Source organism: Heptranchias perlo, chromosome 19 (assembly GCF_035084215.1).
Source record: "Heptranchias perlo isolate sHepPer1 chromosome 19, sHepPer1.hap1, whole genome shotgun sequence".
Lineage (NCBI taxonomy): Eukaryota > Metazoa > Chordata > Chondrichthyes > Hexanchiformes > Hexanchidae > Heptranchias > Heptranchias perlo.
In genome coordinates this window covers 39722259-39740930 of record NC_090343.1, presented here as the reverse complement: position 1 = coordinate 39740930, position 18672 = coordinate 39722259, and the positions used below count along the sequence as shown (strand labels likewise).

Below are 18672 nucleotides of genomic sequence, written 5' to 3'. Positions count from 1 at the left end.
CTGAAATGTGGCTTTGGATGGCCTTTTGATGTTTGGATCAATAGATAACTGAAAGGCTGATCATTGAATGATCAGTATGGTAACAGTATTGTCACAAGGATTTCTTTAAAGTGTAATAGGTGTGTGAAATTTGGTAACATATATCCACTTAAACATTCAAAATACTGAACAATACAATTGGAATTTTTGTCCCCCCCAAAGATGATGTATTTTGAGCTGTATATCACTAGGGTGAAATATTGGAAGTTGCAGATTTGTCAAAGGTGATGGTAGTGGTGGGAAGGAGTTTCAGGCGATGAATTAAAAATATCACAAGAACTGCATTGGCAGACACTAAAACATAATTGGCTTCTGTTCATACCTATAAGCTTATCATGGCCAATACTAAATAAGACTGTGAACAACAGGGGGTTGTCAATGATGAATTCAGAGCCAGGTTCAAGCCATCATTGCTCTAAAAATCTTGAATAGCAGGCACTTCCTATAAGTGTAACATTTACTTCTGCCATACTTTTTTGGTCACACTTGAGCATAGTTACATTAATCATAATTGTGTCCAAATTTATTTTAATCTACCCAGATTTCTTTTAATTGCCCTGATTGGCAATTTCCAACATGTGACTGAATCCCAAACCGGACTTAAAAAAACTTCTAAACAATGGGACAGCTGCAAGCTCGGTGTAAATGTAGGAAGGATTAAACTTTTTAAACATTGGTTCTTACAAATAACATTTACATTTCCTACTTCCTGCATTGGACTCTCTCTTCTAACTACTAAACAACCCAGTGGACAAACTAAAGCAGAATCCTTTCCTTGTATTTCAAGATCAGAGTTTTTTTTCAAAGAACCTGCTGTTGATTATTTAATCTTCAATTCGGATCCCTTGATTTCTTTGACTCATTTAGACCCACTTTCCCCACCCCTCTGACAGGCTTATTATGAACAAGCTTTGGCTGTAACTTTGAGTTCTATTGACTATTAATAGCCACTGCAAACAATTACACTGGTTCTTGCATATTCAGTCTCCAAATTCGGCTGAAGAATGGTCATCTATTGCAGAAGTTCCTCTCTAGACATTGATCTAGTACATTTTCAGCATTTGTTAACTAGGCTGACCAGCGGTCAGGTACTTTTTGGTTTAGCTGTTTGCTTACCAGGATCAGCAGTTCTATCAAAGACAGTTTACAGTTTAATCCAATCTTTCACTTATTCACTTTCTTGACTTGGTTTAAAAACAATGGGTGGTGATCCCAGGAAATCAGATTCTATGTTAGGATTCACTCTGTTTTTCATTGTGTTTACATAGAGGCAAAGTGCCAGCTGTGCAGTGGCTTGCAGCAGATATTTGAAAGCTGTGGAAATCTCTCTCCAAGTACCCTACAAAAACCACAAAATAGAATCATATTCAGCACAGAAGGAGGCCATTCAGCCCATCATGCCTGTGCCAGCTCTTTTTGAAAGAGTTATCCAATTGATCCCACTCCCCTGGGATCCTGGTTGATTTAAGCTCCATGATGTGTGCAAGAAACATTTCAGTTTTCTGCTGAAGGGGTTAAGTGTGAAGAGTTTATATATTTATCGGCACTGACATGTATGCCACCGTGGTTCAGCACATGGGAGTCTCCACTCTCTGCACCCTGTGATTTTGGGAAACACATTTCACACCTACAATCTGCCACTTCCTGGTTTGCCAGTCTTAATCATCCTGCTCTGAGAGAGTACAGGAGACCACAGGTTACCCACCCTCCCTCATAGAGGAATAATAAAATGTGGCAGTGCAGAAACAGGCCATTCACCTCATCAAGTCTGTACTGGCTTTCCTGCACATGAACCACCTAGTGTAATCCCACTCTCCTGCTTGCTCCCTATACCCTTTATTATTCCTCTTTTAATGTATTTGTTTCAGAGAATCCCAGATTCTCCATGTAAAGATATTTTATCCACCCCACTCCTTCAATTTTTTTTGTGATCATAAATTTGTGCCTTCTCGTTAGCATGTCACCAACCAGTGACAACTTTTCACTATTTACATTATCATAACCTTTATAATCTTGAAGACACTTGAAGTCTCTACTCAACCTCCTCAGCTTCAGTGGGGACAAAAATAACCTCTTAAGTCTTCATTTCTGTAACTCCCTCAACCCTGGTAACATCCTAATGAATCTGTACTGCAATTTTTCATTGCTTTTATATTCTCCCTATAATGAGGAGGTGCCGAAAACAGCACACAATATTCCAGCTGTGATCTAACTCCTTGCTTTAGTATTCTATGCCTAGATACAAAATCAAGGATTCCATATGCCTTTTTTATGGCCACCTGCTTCCACTGTCGCTGTAACCCATGGGTCTGTACACCAAGGTCCCTCTGCTCCTCTACTACACTTTACAATTTAAGATGTACTTGTTTGCCCTATTCTTACCCACACCTTGTATTATTTCACATTTTCCATCTACCTGTCCATCCTGCTAGTCTATCTTTGTGCTCTTGCAGTCTTTCACTGTCCTTATCACAATTTGCCATACCCCACAATTTGGTGTTACCAATAAATTTCAGTGACCTTGGGCTGCACTTGTGCGGACTGGTGGCTGACCTCTGAGAGGCCTTGGTAGAGGCTTGGGAGCAATGTCGGCCACCTGCTAGCGCATGGTGTTCAGCATAGGCGGATCTAAGGAAAAATGGGGAAATGCCTTAAAAAGAGAGGTTTGAGTGGGTGCTGTAATGGGTTTCAGCTTTAATCCTTTCATCCCTGGGACTGGATCTGAATACAGCCTGCTTGCTGAGATGAAGGTCTCTTGCCTGACCGTGTAAGGAAGTGGGTTTTAGCAGTCTCAACCCATTTCTAGTGGACATGAATCCACAGTGCAAATAACTCTCAAATCAGCACACAGATCCTAATGATGGCTGGATTGAGAAAAGGGAATCACATTGGTGCAGTAAGGGTGGTCTTTGAATGTCAGTGTAAAGGCACATTGTACAGTGGGGTACTGGATGCAGACACTTCCTGAAAATGTTCAAATCCCCAGAACTGGCATCCCTAACACAAACATACCAATTAAGAGCAGGAGTAGGCCATTCGACCCCTCGAGCCTGCTCTGCCAGATCATGGCTGATCTGATTGTGACCTCAACCCTACTTTCCCATCTATCTACTATAATCTTTGACTCCCTTGTTAATCAGGAATCTATCTAACTCAGCCTTAAAAATATTCAATGACCCTGCCTCCACCGCTCTCTGGGAAAGGAAGTTCCACAGACTCATGACCCTCTGAGAAAAATTCTCCTCATCTCTGTCTTAAATGGGAGACCCCTTATTTTTAAACTGTGGCCCCTAGTTCTAGTGTCTCCCACAAGGGGAAACATCCTCTCAGCATCTACCCCATCTGGTCCCCTCAGGATCTTTTATGTTTCAATAAGATCACCTCTCATTCTTCCAAACTTCAGTGTAAACAGGCCCAACTTGTCCAGCCTCTCCTCATAAGATAACCCCCTCATCCCAGGAATCAGTGGAGTGAACCTTTTCTGAACCACCTCCAAAGCAATTATGCCCTTTCTTAAATAAGGAGACCAAAAATGCAACAATATTCTAGATGTGGTCTCACCAATGCCCTGTACAACTGTAGCAAAACATCTCTAATATTCCATTCCCCTTGCAATAAATGACAACATTCCATTTGCCTTCCTAATCACTTGCTGTACCTGCATACTAACTTTTTGTGATTCGTGTACTAGGACACCCAGATCCCTCTGTACCTCAGTTCTGCAATCTCTCTCCATTTAAATAATATACTGCTTTTCTATTCCTCCTGCCAAAGTGGACAAGTTCACATTTTCCCACGTTACACTCCATCTGCCAAATTTTTGACCACTCACTTAACCTATCTATATCCCTTTGCAGACTGCTTATGTCCTCTTCACAACTTACTTTCCTACCTACCTTTTGTGTCATCAGCAAATTTAGCAACCATACATTCGGTCCCTTCATCCAAGTCATTGATATAGATTGTAAATAGTTGAGGCCCAAGCACTGATCCCTGTGGCACTCCACTCGTTACATCTTGCCAACCTGAAAATGACCCATTTATGCGTACTGTCTGTTTCCTGTTAGCTAACCAATCCTTTATCCATGCTAATATGTTACCCTCTACACCATGAGCTCTTATTTTGTGTAGTAGCCTTTGATGTGGCACCTTGTCTAAAGCCTTCGAGAAATCCAAGTACACCACATCCAGAGGATCCCCTTTATCCACATTGCTTGTTACTTCCTCAAAGAACTCTAATAAATTAGTCAAACACAATTTTCCTTTCACAAATTTCAGCATAGAATCTCACCGCAAAAAAACTTACACCTTGCAGGAATAGATTTTGAGGTTATACTGTTTGGTTAAGCATAGACATCATATGGGAATAGATTGTACTAATGAAACCCAGAGATAAAGTATCAAAGTGAAAATGTATCAGTAATGCTGAAATCTGTTTGTTTGCCCATTTTATCTGTGTGTATTCGGATTATCCCATGCCAGAACATGGCCCTCAGCCTATTGGCTCCACATCTGATATGAACAGCCTTGCCTGTTTAAGCAGCAACATGGCAGGGAGATGGAGTATTTAACTGTCTCACTTGTGACCCTGCTGCAGTCTACTCTGGGTACAGAGATGATCCTGGACTGGAGTTGCTCTGTTTCACACTTTTCATGGGCTGATGTGTTATGTTGGCAGGTGCCAAAAGGAAAATTTTTGACAACCCTTTTCTGTAACCTTACTTGAAAGGTAAAAGCACTTTTCTCTAGATAAGGAGGAGTATGCCATTAAGGATTTGAGATGCAATACATTCTGTAGAGTTAGACACAACTCCTGAGGTGGCTGTTTCAGAATTGTATTACCAGAAACTGCAATGGCTGATCAGTAGACTGAGGTTGGAGGAAAGACTGAAGACACTGGGGCTTATCAGTTTCAAAAGGAGATGGATGAGAGCTGATCTCATAGACCCAAATAAGATAGTAAATAGTATGGAAAAAGTAGATCTGGAAACTGAGCATTGGATCAGGGGACAAAGATTCAAACTGATAAAAGGCAAGTCAGGAAGTTCTTCACACAGTGATCAATATGTGGAATGAACTTCGCGAGGACAGTGGAAACAAAAACACTGCGAGTATTTTTTTTAATTGGATGCTGCAATGCGGTGGGGGTGGGTGGGGAAGCATGTTGTAGAATCTCTTTGGGTGGGTAAACTAAAGTGGGCTCAGTGGCCTTTTGCGTCTGTGTAATAGACCTGCTTATTCTAGCATTTTCTGTTTTGATTGCAGAAAGTGGAGTGTTCCTGCCCTCTACTGATCGAATCTGGAGACTGCAGTATGATCCATCTAGGAACTGCTGCTATTTTCTATATTTTAATAGGCTCACTGAGTAATCGGCGCATATTTTCATGTGCTATGGCGCTTGTATTTTTTTTAACAAAAATCTCATACTGAATGACTAATCTATCGTCCCTTTTTTTTATATATATATATATAATATACGATTACTTGAGCCAAAAAATGCAGCATTATCTGCTTTAAAAGAACTAACAAAAACAGAGCATGCTGGAAATACACAACAGGCCAGTTAACATATGTAAAAAGAAAAGACAGGTTAATGTTTCAGGCATGATGCTTTATTAGAACAGATCGTGCCTGAAAGGCTAACCTGTCTTTTCCCATTTACAGATGCTGACTGACCTGCTGTGTATTTCCAGCATTTTTTTTGTTTTTGTTACAGATTTCCAGGCTTTTTATCTTTTTATGATTTAAGATAGTTAAACCAATTTGTAACAAACTCTTGTGTGTTATGGGCTCATTGTTACGCTTCCTCTTGATTTCCTAGCTTTGATTGATTCTTGCCTTGAATTTTCCCTGCAGGTGCCCAAGGTGAATTCTTATCCTTGTCCTGTGTGCTATCGGGTCTATCCCATGCAGAAGAGGCTAACGCAGCACTTAAAAACGCACAGTGCCGAAAAGCCACACATGTGTGATAAGGTTGGAGCACCTCTTTCTCCTGTGGTTTCACGTAAATGCAGATCTTATAACTTCTCAAAAAAAAACAGATAATGTTGGTTCATGTAAATTTCTCCCAAGTACAGTACTTACCATATTAAAGACGCTATATAAATGCAAGTCGTTTATGTAAGATGTCCCAAAGTGCTTCACAGGAGCGATTATCAAACAACATTTGACACCAAGCCATATAAGGGGATATTAGGACAGGTGACTAAAAGCTTGGTCAAAGAGGTAGGTTTTATGGGAGTTTCTTAAAGGAAAAGGAATTTATTTCAGATGCAACTGGTAAAGGTAAATATTTATCAAAACCGAATCATCTTACCTTCTTTCCTCTGTGTTTTTGGAGCATAAAGCTTGCCACACAAGGAAGAACCAAAGTACTAGAGGGGCAAGAATTCTAATGTTACTGGCTGATTTAATGAGAAGCCCATTGACGAATCAAAACACAACCACCAAGGACGTACCCATAGCCATGTATTAAGAGTAGTAGTAATTATAATTAACGGCCTGTCGAACAAAATAAATAGAATTGTTATCATAGTAATATCATAGTATGTTACAGCACAGAAGGAGGCCATTCGACCCATTGTGCTTGTGCCAGTTCTTTGAAAGAGCTATCCAATTAGTCCCATTCCCCTGCTCTATCCCCAAAGCCCTGTAAAATTTTTTCCTTCAAGTATTTATCCAATTCCCTTTTGAAAGTTGTTATTGAATCTGCTTCCACCACCCTTTTAAGCAGTGCATTCCACATCATCATAACTCTCTGCGTAATGCCACCTAATGGGCAAAAGGCTGTTAGGAACAGGAGTAGGCCATTCAGCTGCATGAGCTTATTCTGCCATTCATTTAGATCGTAGCAGATCTATATTGTAACTCCATCCACCTGCCTTGGTTCCGTAACCCTTAATACCCTTGCCTAACGAAAATCTATCAATCTCCGTTTTGAAATTTTCAATTGACCTAGCCTCAGCAGCTTTTTGGGGAAGACAGTTCCATATTGTGTGAGAAGTGCTTTCTGACATCACCCCTGAACGGCTTAGGACTAATTTTAAGATTTATGGCCCCTTGTTCTGGACTTCCTCCACCAGAGGAAATAGTTTCTCTCTATCTACCCTATCAACTCTTTTGCTGATCTTAAACACCTCAATTAGATCACCCCTTAATCTTCGATATTCGAGAATACAAGCTCAGTCTATACAACCTGTCCTCATAATTTAACCCTTTTATTGCAGTGTGGAAAATCTTTTAAGAAGAGGTACACATTCAAAATGCATCTACTAACCCACATTCAGGCTCTTGGAAACAGCAGGTAGGTCTGACTTCTAAAATTGCGTTGTTATACAGCGTAACATGTGCTCAAGCATGGTGCTGATTAACTGAGCATGGCACGTTGAGACGTCTTGTATACAGAAGCAAAGTCTGAAATGACCTGATTGACTAATTCCCCCCATCCCTCATTCCCACAGGCACTGCGTTATGCTGGGGTAATGCTCCATGAGGTGCATAACATTTTACCTCACCCTGCATACTTCCCATTTACATGTGTGTACCTCGATTAAGATCAGTGTTGGCAGCTGCAGGTGTGCATTACAGCCTAGCCCAATCCTGTCCTTGCCTGATATCCAGACATGCACATTTTTCCAGCAGGATCACTAGGTGGTGATCAGGGGCAGGAACTCTGCATGTGTTTTGCCTTCCTATCCAGGGATGAAGGCCAGTTGGAGCATACTCTCTGCACTGCATCAACTGTCCTGGCCTGCTCCTACCCCGCTCCCTCTGGTGTACCATTGACTCTGGTCGCTCCCTCCTGTTTCCTGGGCTCCTCCAGCTACTCACTCTTGCAGTATCCCTCAGTGACGTTGTGAACACTGCAAGATATAGAGGGAGGAAAAGTGTTGTGGGGTGAGCAGAAGGGAAACAAAAATAAAACAGTAAGAAAAGAGGGAAAAGGAAAGAGCAGAGAGGAACAGAAAAAGTGAAGAGCAAAAGAGAAACACAAGTGCAAGAGGAGTGAGAAAGAGTAGTGTGGCAGGAGAAGGCGAGGTGGCTTCTAGGGAGAGATGAGATAAAATTTGTGGCTATCAGAGGTTTGGGGCTCACTCTACTTCCAGATCTCAATGACAAGTGAGAGGTATCATGGTAAGTACAGCACAGAAGGAGGCCATTCGGCTCATCGTGCCTTTAAAAGAGCTATCCAATTAGTCCCATTCTGCTCTTTCCCCATAGCCCTGTAAATTTTTTCCCTTCAAGTATTTATTCAGTTCCCTTTTGAATCTGCTTTCACCACCTTTTCAGGCAGTGCATTCCAGGCCATTACGACTTGCAACGTTAAAAAAATGTTTCCTCTTGTTGCCTCTGACTCTTTTGCTGATCACCTTAAATCTGTGTCCTCTGGTTACCAACCCTTCTGCTACTTGAAACAGTTTCTCCTTATTTACTCCAAGACCGTTCATGATTTTGAACACCTCTATCAAATCTCCTCTTAACTTTCTCTGCTGTAAGGAGAACAACCCCAGCTTCTCCAGTCTCGCCACATAACTGAAGTCCCTCATCCCTAGTACCATTCTAGTAAATCTCTTCTGCACCCTTTCTAAGGCCTTGACATTTTTCCTAAAGTGTGGTGCCCAGAATTGAACACTATTCCAGCTGTGGCCTAACCAGTGTTTTATAAAGTTTAGCATAACTTCCTTGCTTTTGTACACTATGCCTCTATTAATAAAGCCCTGGATCCTATATGCTTTTTTAACAGCCTTCTCAACCTGTCCTGCCACCTTCAAAGATTTGTGTACATACACCCCCAGGTTTCTCTGTTCCTGCTCTCCCTTTAAAATTGTACCATTTCGTTTATATTGCCTCTTCTCATTCTTCCTACCAAAATGTATCAATTCACACTTCTGTGTTAAATTTCATCTGCCATGTATCTATCCATTTCACCGGTCCATCTATGTCCTCCTGAAGTCTGTTACTATCCTCCACAGTGTTTACTACATTTTTGAGTTTCGTGTTATCTGCAGACTTTGAAATTATACCCTCTATACCCAAGTCCAGGTCATTAACATATATATCAAAAAGAGCAGCGGTCCTAATGCTGACCTCTCTGGGAAACACCACTGTATACTTCCCTCCAGTCTGAAAAAAAAATGTTCACCACTACTCTCTGCTGTCTGTCCCTTAGCCAATTTTGTGTCCACGCTGCCACTGTCCCTTTTAATCCTATGGGCTTTAATTTTGCTAACAAGTCTATTATGTGGTACTTTATCAAATACCTTTTGAAAGTCCACATACTCAACATCAACCGCACTACATAAGAACATAAGATTTTAAAATTCTCATCCTTGTTTTCAAGTCCCTCCATGGCCTCACCCCTCCCAATCTCTAACCTCCTCCAGCCCTACAACCCTCCGAGATCTCTGCGCTCCTCCAATTCCAGCCTCTTGCACGTCCCTGATTTTCATCGCTTTATCGATGGCGGCCATGCCTTTAGCTAAGGCAAATATATCCTTCCTTCGGTAAGGAGACCAAAACTGTACATGGTACTCCAGGTGTGGTCTCACCAGAGCCCTATATAATTGCAGCAAGGCCTCCTTACTCTTATACTCCAACCCCCTTGCAATAAAGGCTAGTGTACCATTTGCCTTCCTAATTGCTTGCTGTATTTGCATGTTAACTTTCTGTGATTCATGTACAAGGACACCCAAATCCCTCTGACTACCAACATTTCTTAGTCTCTCATCTTTTTTAAAAAAAATTCTGCTTTTCTGTTCTACCAAAGTGGATAATTTCACATTTCTCCACGTTATATTCCATCTGCCACCCTCTTGCCCACTCCCTTAACCTATCTACAACCCTTTGCAGCCTCTTTGTGTCCTCCTCACAGCTTACTTCCCCACCTAGCTTTGTATCATCAGCAAACTTGGATACATTACACTCAGTCCCTTCATCTAAGTCATTGACATATATTGAAAATAGCTGAGGCCCAAGCACTGATCCTTACGGCATCTCACTAGTTACAACCTGCCAACCTGAAAATGACCAGTTTATTCCTACTCTTTGTTTTCTGTCCGTTAACCAATCCTCAATCTGTGCTAATATATTACCCCCAATCCCATGAGCCCTAATCTTGTGCAACAGAATCTTGTGTGGCACCTTATCGAATGCCTTTTGAAAATCCAAATATACTACATCCACTTGTTTCCCCCTTATCTACCGTGCTAGTTACAGCCTCAAAAAATTCTAATAGATTTGTCAAACACTATTTCCCTTTCATAAACCCGTGTTGACTCTTCTTAACCATATTATGATTTTTTAAGTGCCCTGTTGCTACGTCCTTAATAATAGATTCTAGCATTTTCCCTTCCACTGATGTCAGGTTAAACTGGCCTGTAGCTCCCTCCTTTCTTGAATAGCGGGGTTACATTTGGTACCTTTCAATCCACAGGGACTGTTCTAGAGTCTAGGGAATTCTGGAAGATCAAAACCAATGCATCCATTATCTCTGCAGCCACCTCTTTTTAAAATCCTAGGATGTAGGCCATCAGGTCCAGGGGATTTGTCAGGTTTTAGTCCCATTAATTTCACCAGTACTTTTTTTTTACTAATGTTAATTACTTTAAATTCCTCACACTCATTAGACCCTTGGTTTCCCACTATTTTTGGTATGTTTTTTGTGTCTTCTACAGTGAAGACAGATACAAAATATTTGTTTAATGTCTCTGCCATTTCCTTATTCCCCATTATAATTTCTCTTGTCTCTGCCTCTAAGGGACCCATGTTTACTTTCACTAATCTCTTCCTTTTTACATAACTTGTAGAAGTTTTTATATTTCTTGCTCGTTTATTCTCATATTCAATTTTCTCCCTCTTTACCAATTTCTTGGTCATCCTTTGCTGATTTCTAAAACCCTCCCAATCCTCAGGTTTACTGCTCTTTTTGGCAACATTGTAAGCCTCTTTTAATCTAATACTATTCTTAACTTCTCTACCCTCATCAACCTTCTCCGTTACTTCATCAAAGAACTCAATCTACTTAGTCAAACATAATTTTCCTTTAACAAATCTGTGCTGACACTCATTTATTAGCCCATACTTTTTCAAGTGCTAATTAATTTTGTCCCCAATTATTGTGTCTCAAAGTTTCCCCACCACTGACGTTAGGCTGACTGGCCTGTAATTGCCGGGTTTATCACTCTCCCCTTTTTTGAACAGGGGTGTAACATTTGCAATCCTCCAGTCCTCTGGCACCATCCCCATATCTAAGGAAGATTGTGGCCAGAACCTCCTCAATTTCCACCCTTACTTCCCTCAGTAACCTAAGATGCATCCCATCTGGACCAGGTAACTTTTCCACTTTGAGTAATGTCAATCTTTTAAATACCTCCTCTTCATTTTTATCTTCTCTCCAATATTGCTACTACCTCCTCCTTTACTGCTACAATGGCAGCATCCTCTTTCGTGAAGGCGGATGCAAAGTATTCATTTGGTTCCTTAGCCATGCTCTTTGCCTCCACAAGAAGATCTTTTTTGTCCTTAATCAGTCCCACCCTTCCTTTGACTACCCTTTTACTATTTATATGTTTATAAAATACTTCTGGCTTTCCTTTTATGTTTGCTGCTAATCTATTCTCATACACTCTCTTTGTCCCTTTATTTCCTTTTTTACATCTCCTCTGTACTTTCTGTATTCAGCATGGTTCTCTATTATATTATGAACCTTACATTAATCATAAGCCTCCTTTTTCTGTTTCATTTTAATCTCTATATCTTTAGTCATCCAGGATGCCCTTCCTTTCCCCCTCGTGGGAATGTGTCTACTATGTACCCGAACCATCTCCTCCTTGAAGGCCTCCCAGTGTTCAATTACTGTCTTACCTATCAATTTTTTGATTCTAATCCACCTGGGCAAGATCCCTTTTTAACCCATTGAAATTAACCCTCCTCCAGTTAAGTATTTTAAGGATAAGAGAGAGCGTGAGAGGCATTGAGAGTGCTAGACCAAGTCAGAGAGATATGCAGAAAGACTGAAAGGGAAAGAAAGTGAGAGACAAAGAAAGATAAACAGAGTGAGCCAAAGTATTAGGGAGCGGGAGATGGCAGAGGAAACGAGAGAGGCAATTTTTTAAAAAGGTTTTTGGCTATGAGCAATACTTAAGACAATCGACCAGTGTTTATTTAAAATGATGCAGCTTTGTATTTCTGCCAGTAGATGGTGTGACTGTGCTTTCTAAATATTGTTTGTTGGACTCCTGTAACACTCAATTGCTGCTTAGTATATGTACTTCACGTATTAGGAATCCTGTACAACAGGAATTTACTGCGGTGTACTGTTTACAGTATGAATGCTTACACAAATGAGCCCTCTTTAACTTCTTTGGATGCTAAACCCATTGAATGGAAATGTGGCTTTATCCATTTTGGGGTTAATTTTGTTCTCGTTAAAGTAAGTGGTATTAGTGCTAGGGAATGGAACACTTTCACGTTTGGGCACCATTGTGAGCCTCAAATGCTGTCGGGACAAGTATATTATGGGATAGATGTAGAGTAACATTCCCCCTAATCTGCCCCAACAATGTACCTCACTCTAACCACAGAAGAGACCCTTGTACTGTACCAGAGTGGCATTTTTTTCTATTTGCCACACTGATTCTCTCTCTCATCTCTGAGTCACATTGCCAATTTACTGCTGAACTGGGAACAGTTTTGCACCATGGGCTCATCTGCTAAGACTGCCCATGTAGATCCCTTACAGGTGGCCCATGTAGATCCCTTACAGGTGGCCCATGTAGATCCCTTACAGACTGAAGAGTTTTATCCCATTGCTTTTGAACCTTATGTCTGAGAATTTTTTTCTTGTTTAAAGTTCATTTGCTACGAAGTATGGCTAGATTTTCACTACTGAACAATATTTAGCACTTTTGTTATTTTGCACAAGCATTGACTTCGTGGGCGGGGATGGGGTGGTGGGTGAGAAACATCACATTGGAATAATTGATCTCCGTGAGCTTAACTTTCTAAAAATATTTCATAAAAGTATATATTTGCAGCCCAGTGAGGATTGGGTTTTGTACTCTGTGATTAGACAATATTGACCAGTGCTTGTTTCCCCCAATTTAACCTTTTTTGTTTTGCTTTACAGATTTAAATGTGAATTCTGTGACTACGTCTGTGAGAATAAGAAGCTCCTTCTCAACCACCAGCTATCGCATACCACAGATAAACCATTTAAATGTGACTTCTGCAAGTATTCCACCATCAAAGAAGACTTCCTGGTTTCTCACGTTGCCATTAAACACACAGGTGAGCTAAGAGACGGGGCTTCTCTGTTGCTTCTTAGATGTTTGATTCTTCAACCAATAAATTCCATTAAAGGTACTTAAAATGAAAGGTGCTTGTAGCCCCTAGTAGCCTGTCCCCACTCCACCCCCCACCCCCCCAAAAAAAAGTAGTAGAGAATTTTCAGTCTAGTCCACCTTATGTAAGTTTGCACCATCTTTTAAATAAGAGGTTAGTGGAGATGAAGTTAGACACAGACCTTTCGAGTTGTGTTCGGTGCTGGGACCAGGAATGAAGTTGACCCGCACACAGTCAGATCAAGAACAGTTAGCCAGAGCCATCCTGTTGAATATAACCTTTTTTTTTCCAGCCAGTGGGTCTCCTAGAGGTTAGTTTTTTTTTTGCAGACTGTCCCCCTGTGGAAATAGATGTATTTTCTCTCTGACTTTTTTTCCACTAATATTTTTGGGGTGGGGGAAGTACACAACAATGAAAAGATATCTATTCCCACCTCCCCATGAGTGTTATTTCCCCTTACAACAACAAATTGCATTTATATAGCGCCTTTAATGTAGTAAAAGGTTCCAAAGCGCTGTACGGGAGCGTTATCAAACAAAATTTGACACCAAGCCACATCAGGAAATATTAGGACAGGTGACGAAAAGCTTTAGTCAGAGAGAGAGGTTTTAAGTAGCGTCTTAAAGGAGGATAGAGAGGTGGAGAAGTTTACGGAGCGATTTACAGAGCTTAGGGCCTAGGCAGCTGGAGGCACGGCTGCCAATGGTGTAGTGATTAAAATCAGGGATGCACAAGAAACCTGAATTGTAGGGCTGGAGGAGGTTTCAGAGATATGGAGAGGCGAAGCCATGGAGGGATTTGAACACAAGGATGAAAACTTTAAAATCGAGGCATGGCCGGGAGCCAATGTAGCTTAGCAAGCACGGATGATGGGTGAACAGGACTTGGTGTGAGTTTTGGATGAGCTCAAGTTTATGGAGGGTGGAAGATGGGAGGCTGGCCAGAAGAGTATTGGAATAGTCGAGTCTAGAGGTAACAAAGGTATGGATGAGGGTTTCAGCAGCAGATGAGCTGAGGCAGGGGTGGAGACAAATGATGTTATGGAGGTGGAAGTAGGCGGTCTTGGTGATGGAGTGGATATGGAGTCGGAAGCTCACCTCAGTCAAATAGGATGCGAAGGTTGCGAACGGTCTGGTTCAGTCTCAGATAGTGGCCGGGGAGAGGGATGGAGTTGGTGGCTAGGGAACGGAGTTTGTGGCGGGGACTAAAGACAATGGCTTTTGCCTTCCCAGTATTTAGTTGGAGAAAATTTCTGCTCATCCAGTACTGGGTGTCTGACAAGCAGCGTGACAAATCAGAGGCAGTGGAGGGGTCAAGAGAGGTGGTGGTGACGTAGAGCTGGGTGTCTTCAGCGTACGTGTGAAACCTGAGAGGTTTTTTTTCAAAGCAAACATGTAAGTTTTTAACCAGGGTATATATAGGAAGCAGTGTGTTCTCGTTACCTTTGTATTGCACTAATACATTCTTTAATATGGGGAAGAAATTGATGCCTAAGCAAAACAATTTACATGTTCCATTTATTTAAAAATGTTATGGTAGCTTCTATGAAATATACTCTGTGATGCAGGGATATTTCTCTGCTTTACTGGAATATGTTGATTCCTCCCTGGTCCTCTCACCCCTCTCCACAGTACTTGTATGATGTGATGGGAAGCATGACCAGGAAAAGTAAGGAATTATCTATTCTACTGGTGTGTGGGTTTGAGGGGAAGTATTTCTGTGTTGTGAATGCTGTGTGTAAGAGAATGGGCACGTTAGATACCAGTTAGTTACTAGTAGGTTTACTTGGACCACACAACAAGCAACATTTGCTTGTGCTCTATTGCTCTGAATAATATCCTATTTAATAGGTATCTGAAATGTATTAATACTGTAATACAGTCCCCACCGCTTCTAGTGGACGTGTTTGTGCTAATGCGATTTACCCGCTATATGCTTTGGACAATTGATATGAATTTAGTATTGTTCAATATTTTTGTCTGCCCAAACTATTAAATGTAACAAGATTCCACTGTACTTGCAAATTCACTGTTTCATATTTTACGGCAAGCTTAAGTGCTTCAATAAATCCCTTTCCACTTAGAGAGGATTAAGTATACAGGATAATTGCAGTTTAACGTGGTGCGAATCACTCACCACGCATGTTTGTTACTGCAGTCAGTGCTGAGAAGTTAGAGGTGATTAAGTATACAGGGTAATTGCACCTTATCTAATCACTGAACGCCTGATTCTGCCCGAAATAGCCGACGCATTTAACACGCTGTGAACGGCAACTTTGTAATTGACGATAACGGTAATGGAAAATGGTTTGTACTATTTGACTGATTTAAACGATTGTCCGATTTAAACATGGGCAGTTTAAATGGTGGGCACTATAATGGGAAATATTTAAAAATATATACTAGTTATTGAGCAACTATTTTAAAAATTGGAAGGAGCAGTTTAATGTGATATAGCTGTAATGGAGTCCAGATGGTGATGTGGAGTTTTTCTGTTATGTATACCAACCATCCTTTTGGCCAGTCTGTATCAGACTACCAGTAAACTGAAATATGGATTCAAACCCAGGTCTCCAAGGTGAAAAGACAGTGCTCTAATAACCTAATGCAATATGTGGTTTAATGGGATTTGCAGTTTAATATTCCAGTAATGGGATTGATTTGCAGCATAAGAGCAATGCTCCTTGAACGGTATTTTGACTATTTAAACTATTAAAATAGAACGGTTGGTGAAACAGTGTGAAAGATCTGTTTGTAAAGGGATTACACATGTATTAAATGTACAATTTCATAGGTGAGAAGCCATTCTCCTGTGACCTCTGTCATTTCAACACCAAACACAAGAAGAACTTGCGGCTCCATGTTCAGTGTCGCCACCCGGAATATTACGAGGACTGGGCGAAGATCCATCCCGAGGAGCCACCACGCAGGCGGCGGCCATTCTTCACTTTGCAGCAAATAGAAGAGTTGAAACAACAGCATGAGCAGATGCAGTCCACACAGGAAAGCATACGAGACACCATTGTGAGTGCAGCACTCCAGACATGAGTTTGGGATTGTCCCCACTAATCGCCCAATACATATCTTTAGAAATGTGTGTCTGTCTGTGTCAAGAGTGTCAGGTTTTCTCTCTTTTTATTGGTTAAGTGTTGGTCTGTTTTCTCCATTATAATTGATGAATAATAAAAGTATTAAAAATTGTTTCAAATCATAATGCTCAAAACATTATGACCCAGTTTTTCCCCAAATCGCATTCTACCAAAATATTGACCCTCCTTGTCCACTGTATACCACTTTTTTTTTTAAAAAATTATTGCATAATAAAGACAAAAAAAACTTTCCCTCCACCCTCTCCCCCCACCCCCCCCAATCTCAAATTTACCTATAATCTTGGCTCCAATAGCTTCCCTTGTCTCCCCACAAGAGGAGCTTCTGGACATTCTGAATGCTGGGTTACGTTCCATCGCCTAAATCTCACAGGCAAACAACCAGGCAACGTTTGGATCACATTTCTCCATCAGCGTCCCTGGGACTACCACTTCTAAGAGACAGCAGAGCTTTGCCAAAGAAATATCCATTTCTTCTACACACTCCCATTACTGTCTGTGCCACATATTCACCAGTCTCTGAATAGTCAAATTTAAACTTGCTGTTCACCTTCACTCTTCTGAATTTGTGTCTGTGCCCCCAGAATTAGAGTTTGTGGTAATGTCGTACAATTTATTAGCTTTGGTTTATACCCATTAGGATCTTGTTTAATAAGGTCTCCCCTGAGCTGCCTTTTCTCTAGTGTAAACTTCCTGGCTTCCTTTGCCTTTTCTTGTAGCTCAGGTGTCTAATCTTTAGTTGCCCTCCTCTGTACCTTCTCCATAGCCAGAATGTTCCCAAATGACCAGAATTGTGCATGGTACTCCCAAGTGAGACTACCCTGTGCTCTGTAGATGTTCACTATTACCCCACCCCACCAGAGCTATGTTCCATTGCTCAAGCTATCCACTTTGAAGATTTTGTTCATTTTCTTTACTGCCGTTGCATACTGCACTGATGTTTTCAATCTGTTATCCACCAGTATCCCCAAATCCCTCTTCTACTTATTCCCCCTTCCCCAGACATTGCCTTGCATTCATCCACATTAGAGACATCATCTGCGTGTCAGTTCACTCTGTCTAGGTCCCTCTATATTTAATTTGCTTATTCCCTTTTCCTAGATTTTTATCAGCAAACTTTGATTTGAAATTGAGGAGAGATACAAATCAATCATGTACAATGTAAACGATAATGAACCTAGCTCTGATTCCTGGGGCACCCAGTTAATCCGCACCATCCATTTTGATGCGCCTCAATATACAACTATCCTTTGTTCCTTCTGATTGAACTAATTTACATCCCCTTGCAGAATCTCCTCCTTTCCCATTCCATGCTTTCTGATCTCGTGGACCAGTCTGCTGTGCAGCACTATACCAGAAGCTTTGCTATGATCTAAATATACGACATCTACTCAAGTTCCTCTTCTCCGCTAGACTTGTTAGCTTCTAAAAGAGGTCCAATGGATTTGTCACGCACGATGCTCTTTCCAATAACCTAATTCTCTCTTGGTCCCTTTTTTATTACGTTTCGTTGTTCCCGCCTTCAAGATGCCCTCTTGACGTTTTACCAATTACTGATGTCCGACTCACCGGCCAGGGCTATGTTATGTTCGTTTCAATAAATTACATTTGCCATTCTCTAATTCTGATGAACCACTCCTGTTTCCAATGAAACACTAAAAATGGATATGAAGTTGTGACCAGTTTCATCATCCACTTCCTTATGTACTCTATGTGCACATCATTTAGGCCAGGTGCCTTGGCTTCCTTTAGTGCTCTCAGCCTGTCTATCATTTTGATTATTCTTAATATTTATTTTCCTGGGAATTCTAGATTTGTATTGGGAAGGTAGTCCATGGTTTCCTTCAAGAATACCAACCAAAAGTTGTTTGGAATATCTGCGGTAGGTCACTTGACATTGTGTCCCCCTTGGGATCCCTAAGGCATTGCCACTGTTTCTCTTGTCACCTGATTGCTCTGAATACATGCGTGATGTTTTTCACATTGCGTGTTACATTCCCCACAATCTTAATTTCATTTTCTATTTTAGCTTGCAACCAGTTTCTTATTTTCTCTAACCTATTAATCTCTGTCCTCATCTACCTGTAGATTTATATTTGAATAAAGTTACTATTTCCTCATCCCTACAATTAATTTGTTGCCCACATCAGTTAGTTTCTTCCTGTATTGCATTTCTTTCCCAGTGA

At 41.0% G+C, this 18672-nt stretch overlaps 1 protein-coding gene across 1 annotated transcript in view; it reads left to right on the top strand.

Annotated features, from left to right (window-relative positions):
* Nucleotides 1–18672, top strand: part of LOC137335353 (zinc finger protein 335-like) — a 110734-nt gene that overhangs the window by 56929 nt on the left and 35133 nt on the right. The window contains exons 25-28 of the mRNA XM_068000686.1: nucleotides 5896–6012; nucleotides 7266–7342; nucleotides 13166–13326; nucleotides 16174–16403. Of these exons, the coding sequence (XP_067856787.1) occupies nucleotides 5896–6012; nucleotides 7266–7342; nucleotides 13166–13326; nucleotides 16174–16403 (585 nt within the window). The remainder of the gene's footprint in view (nucleotides 1–5895; nucleotides 6013–7265; nucleotides 7343–13165; nucleotides 13327–16173; nucleotides 16404–18672) is intronic.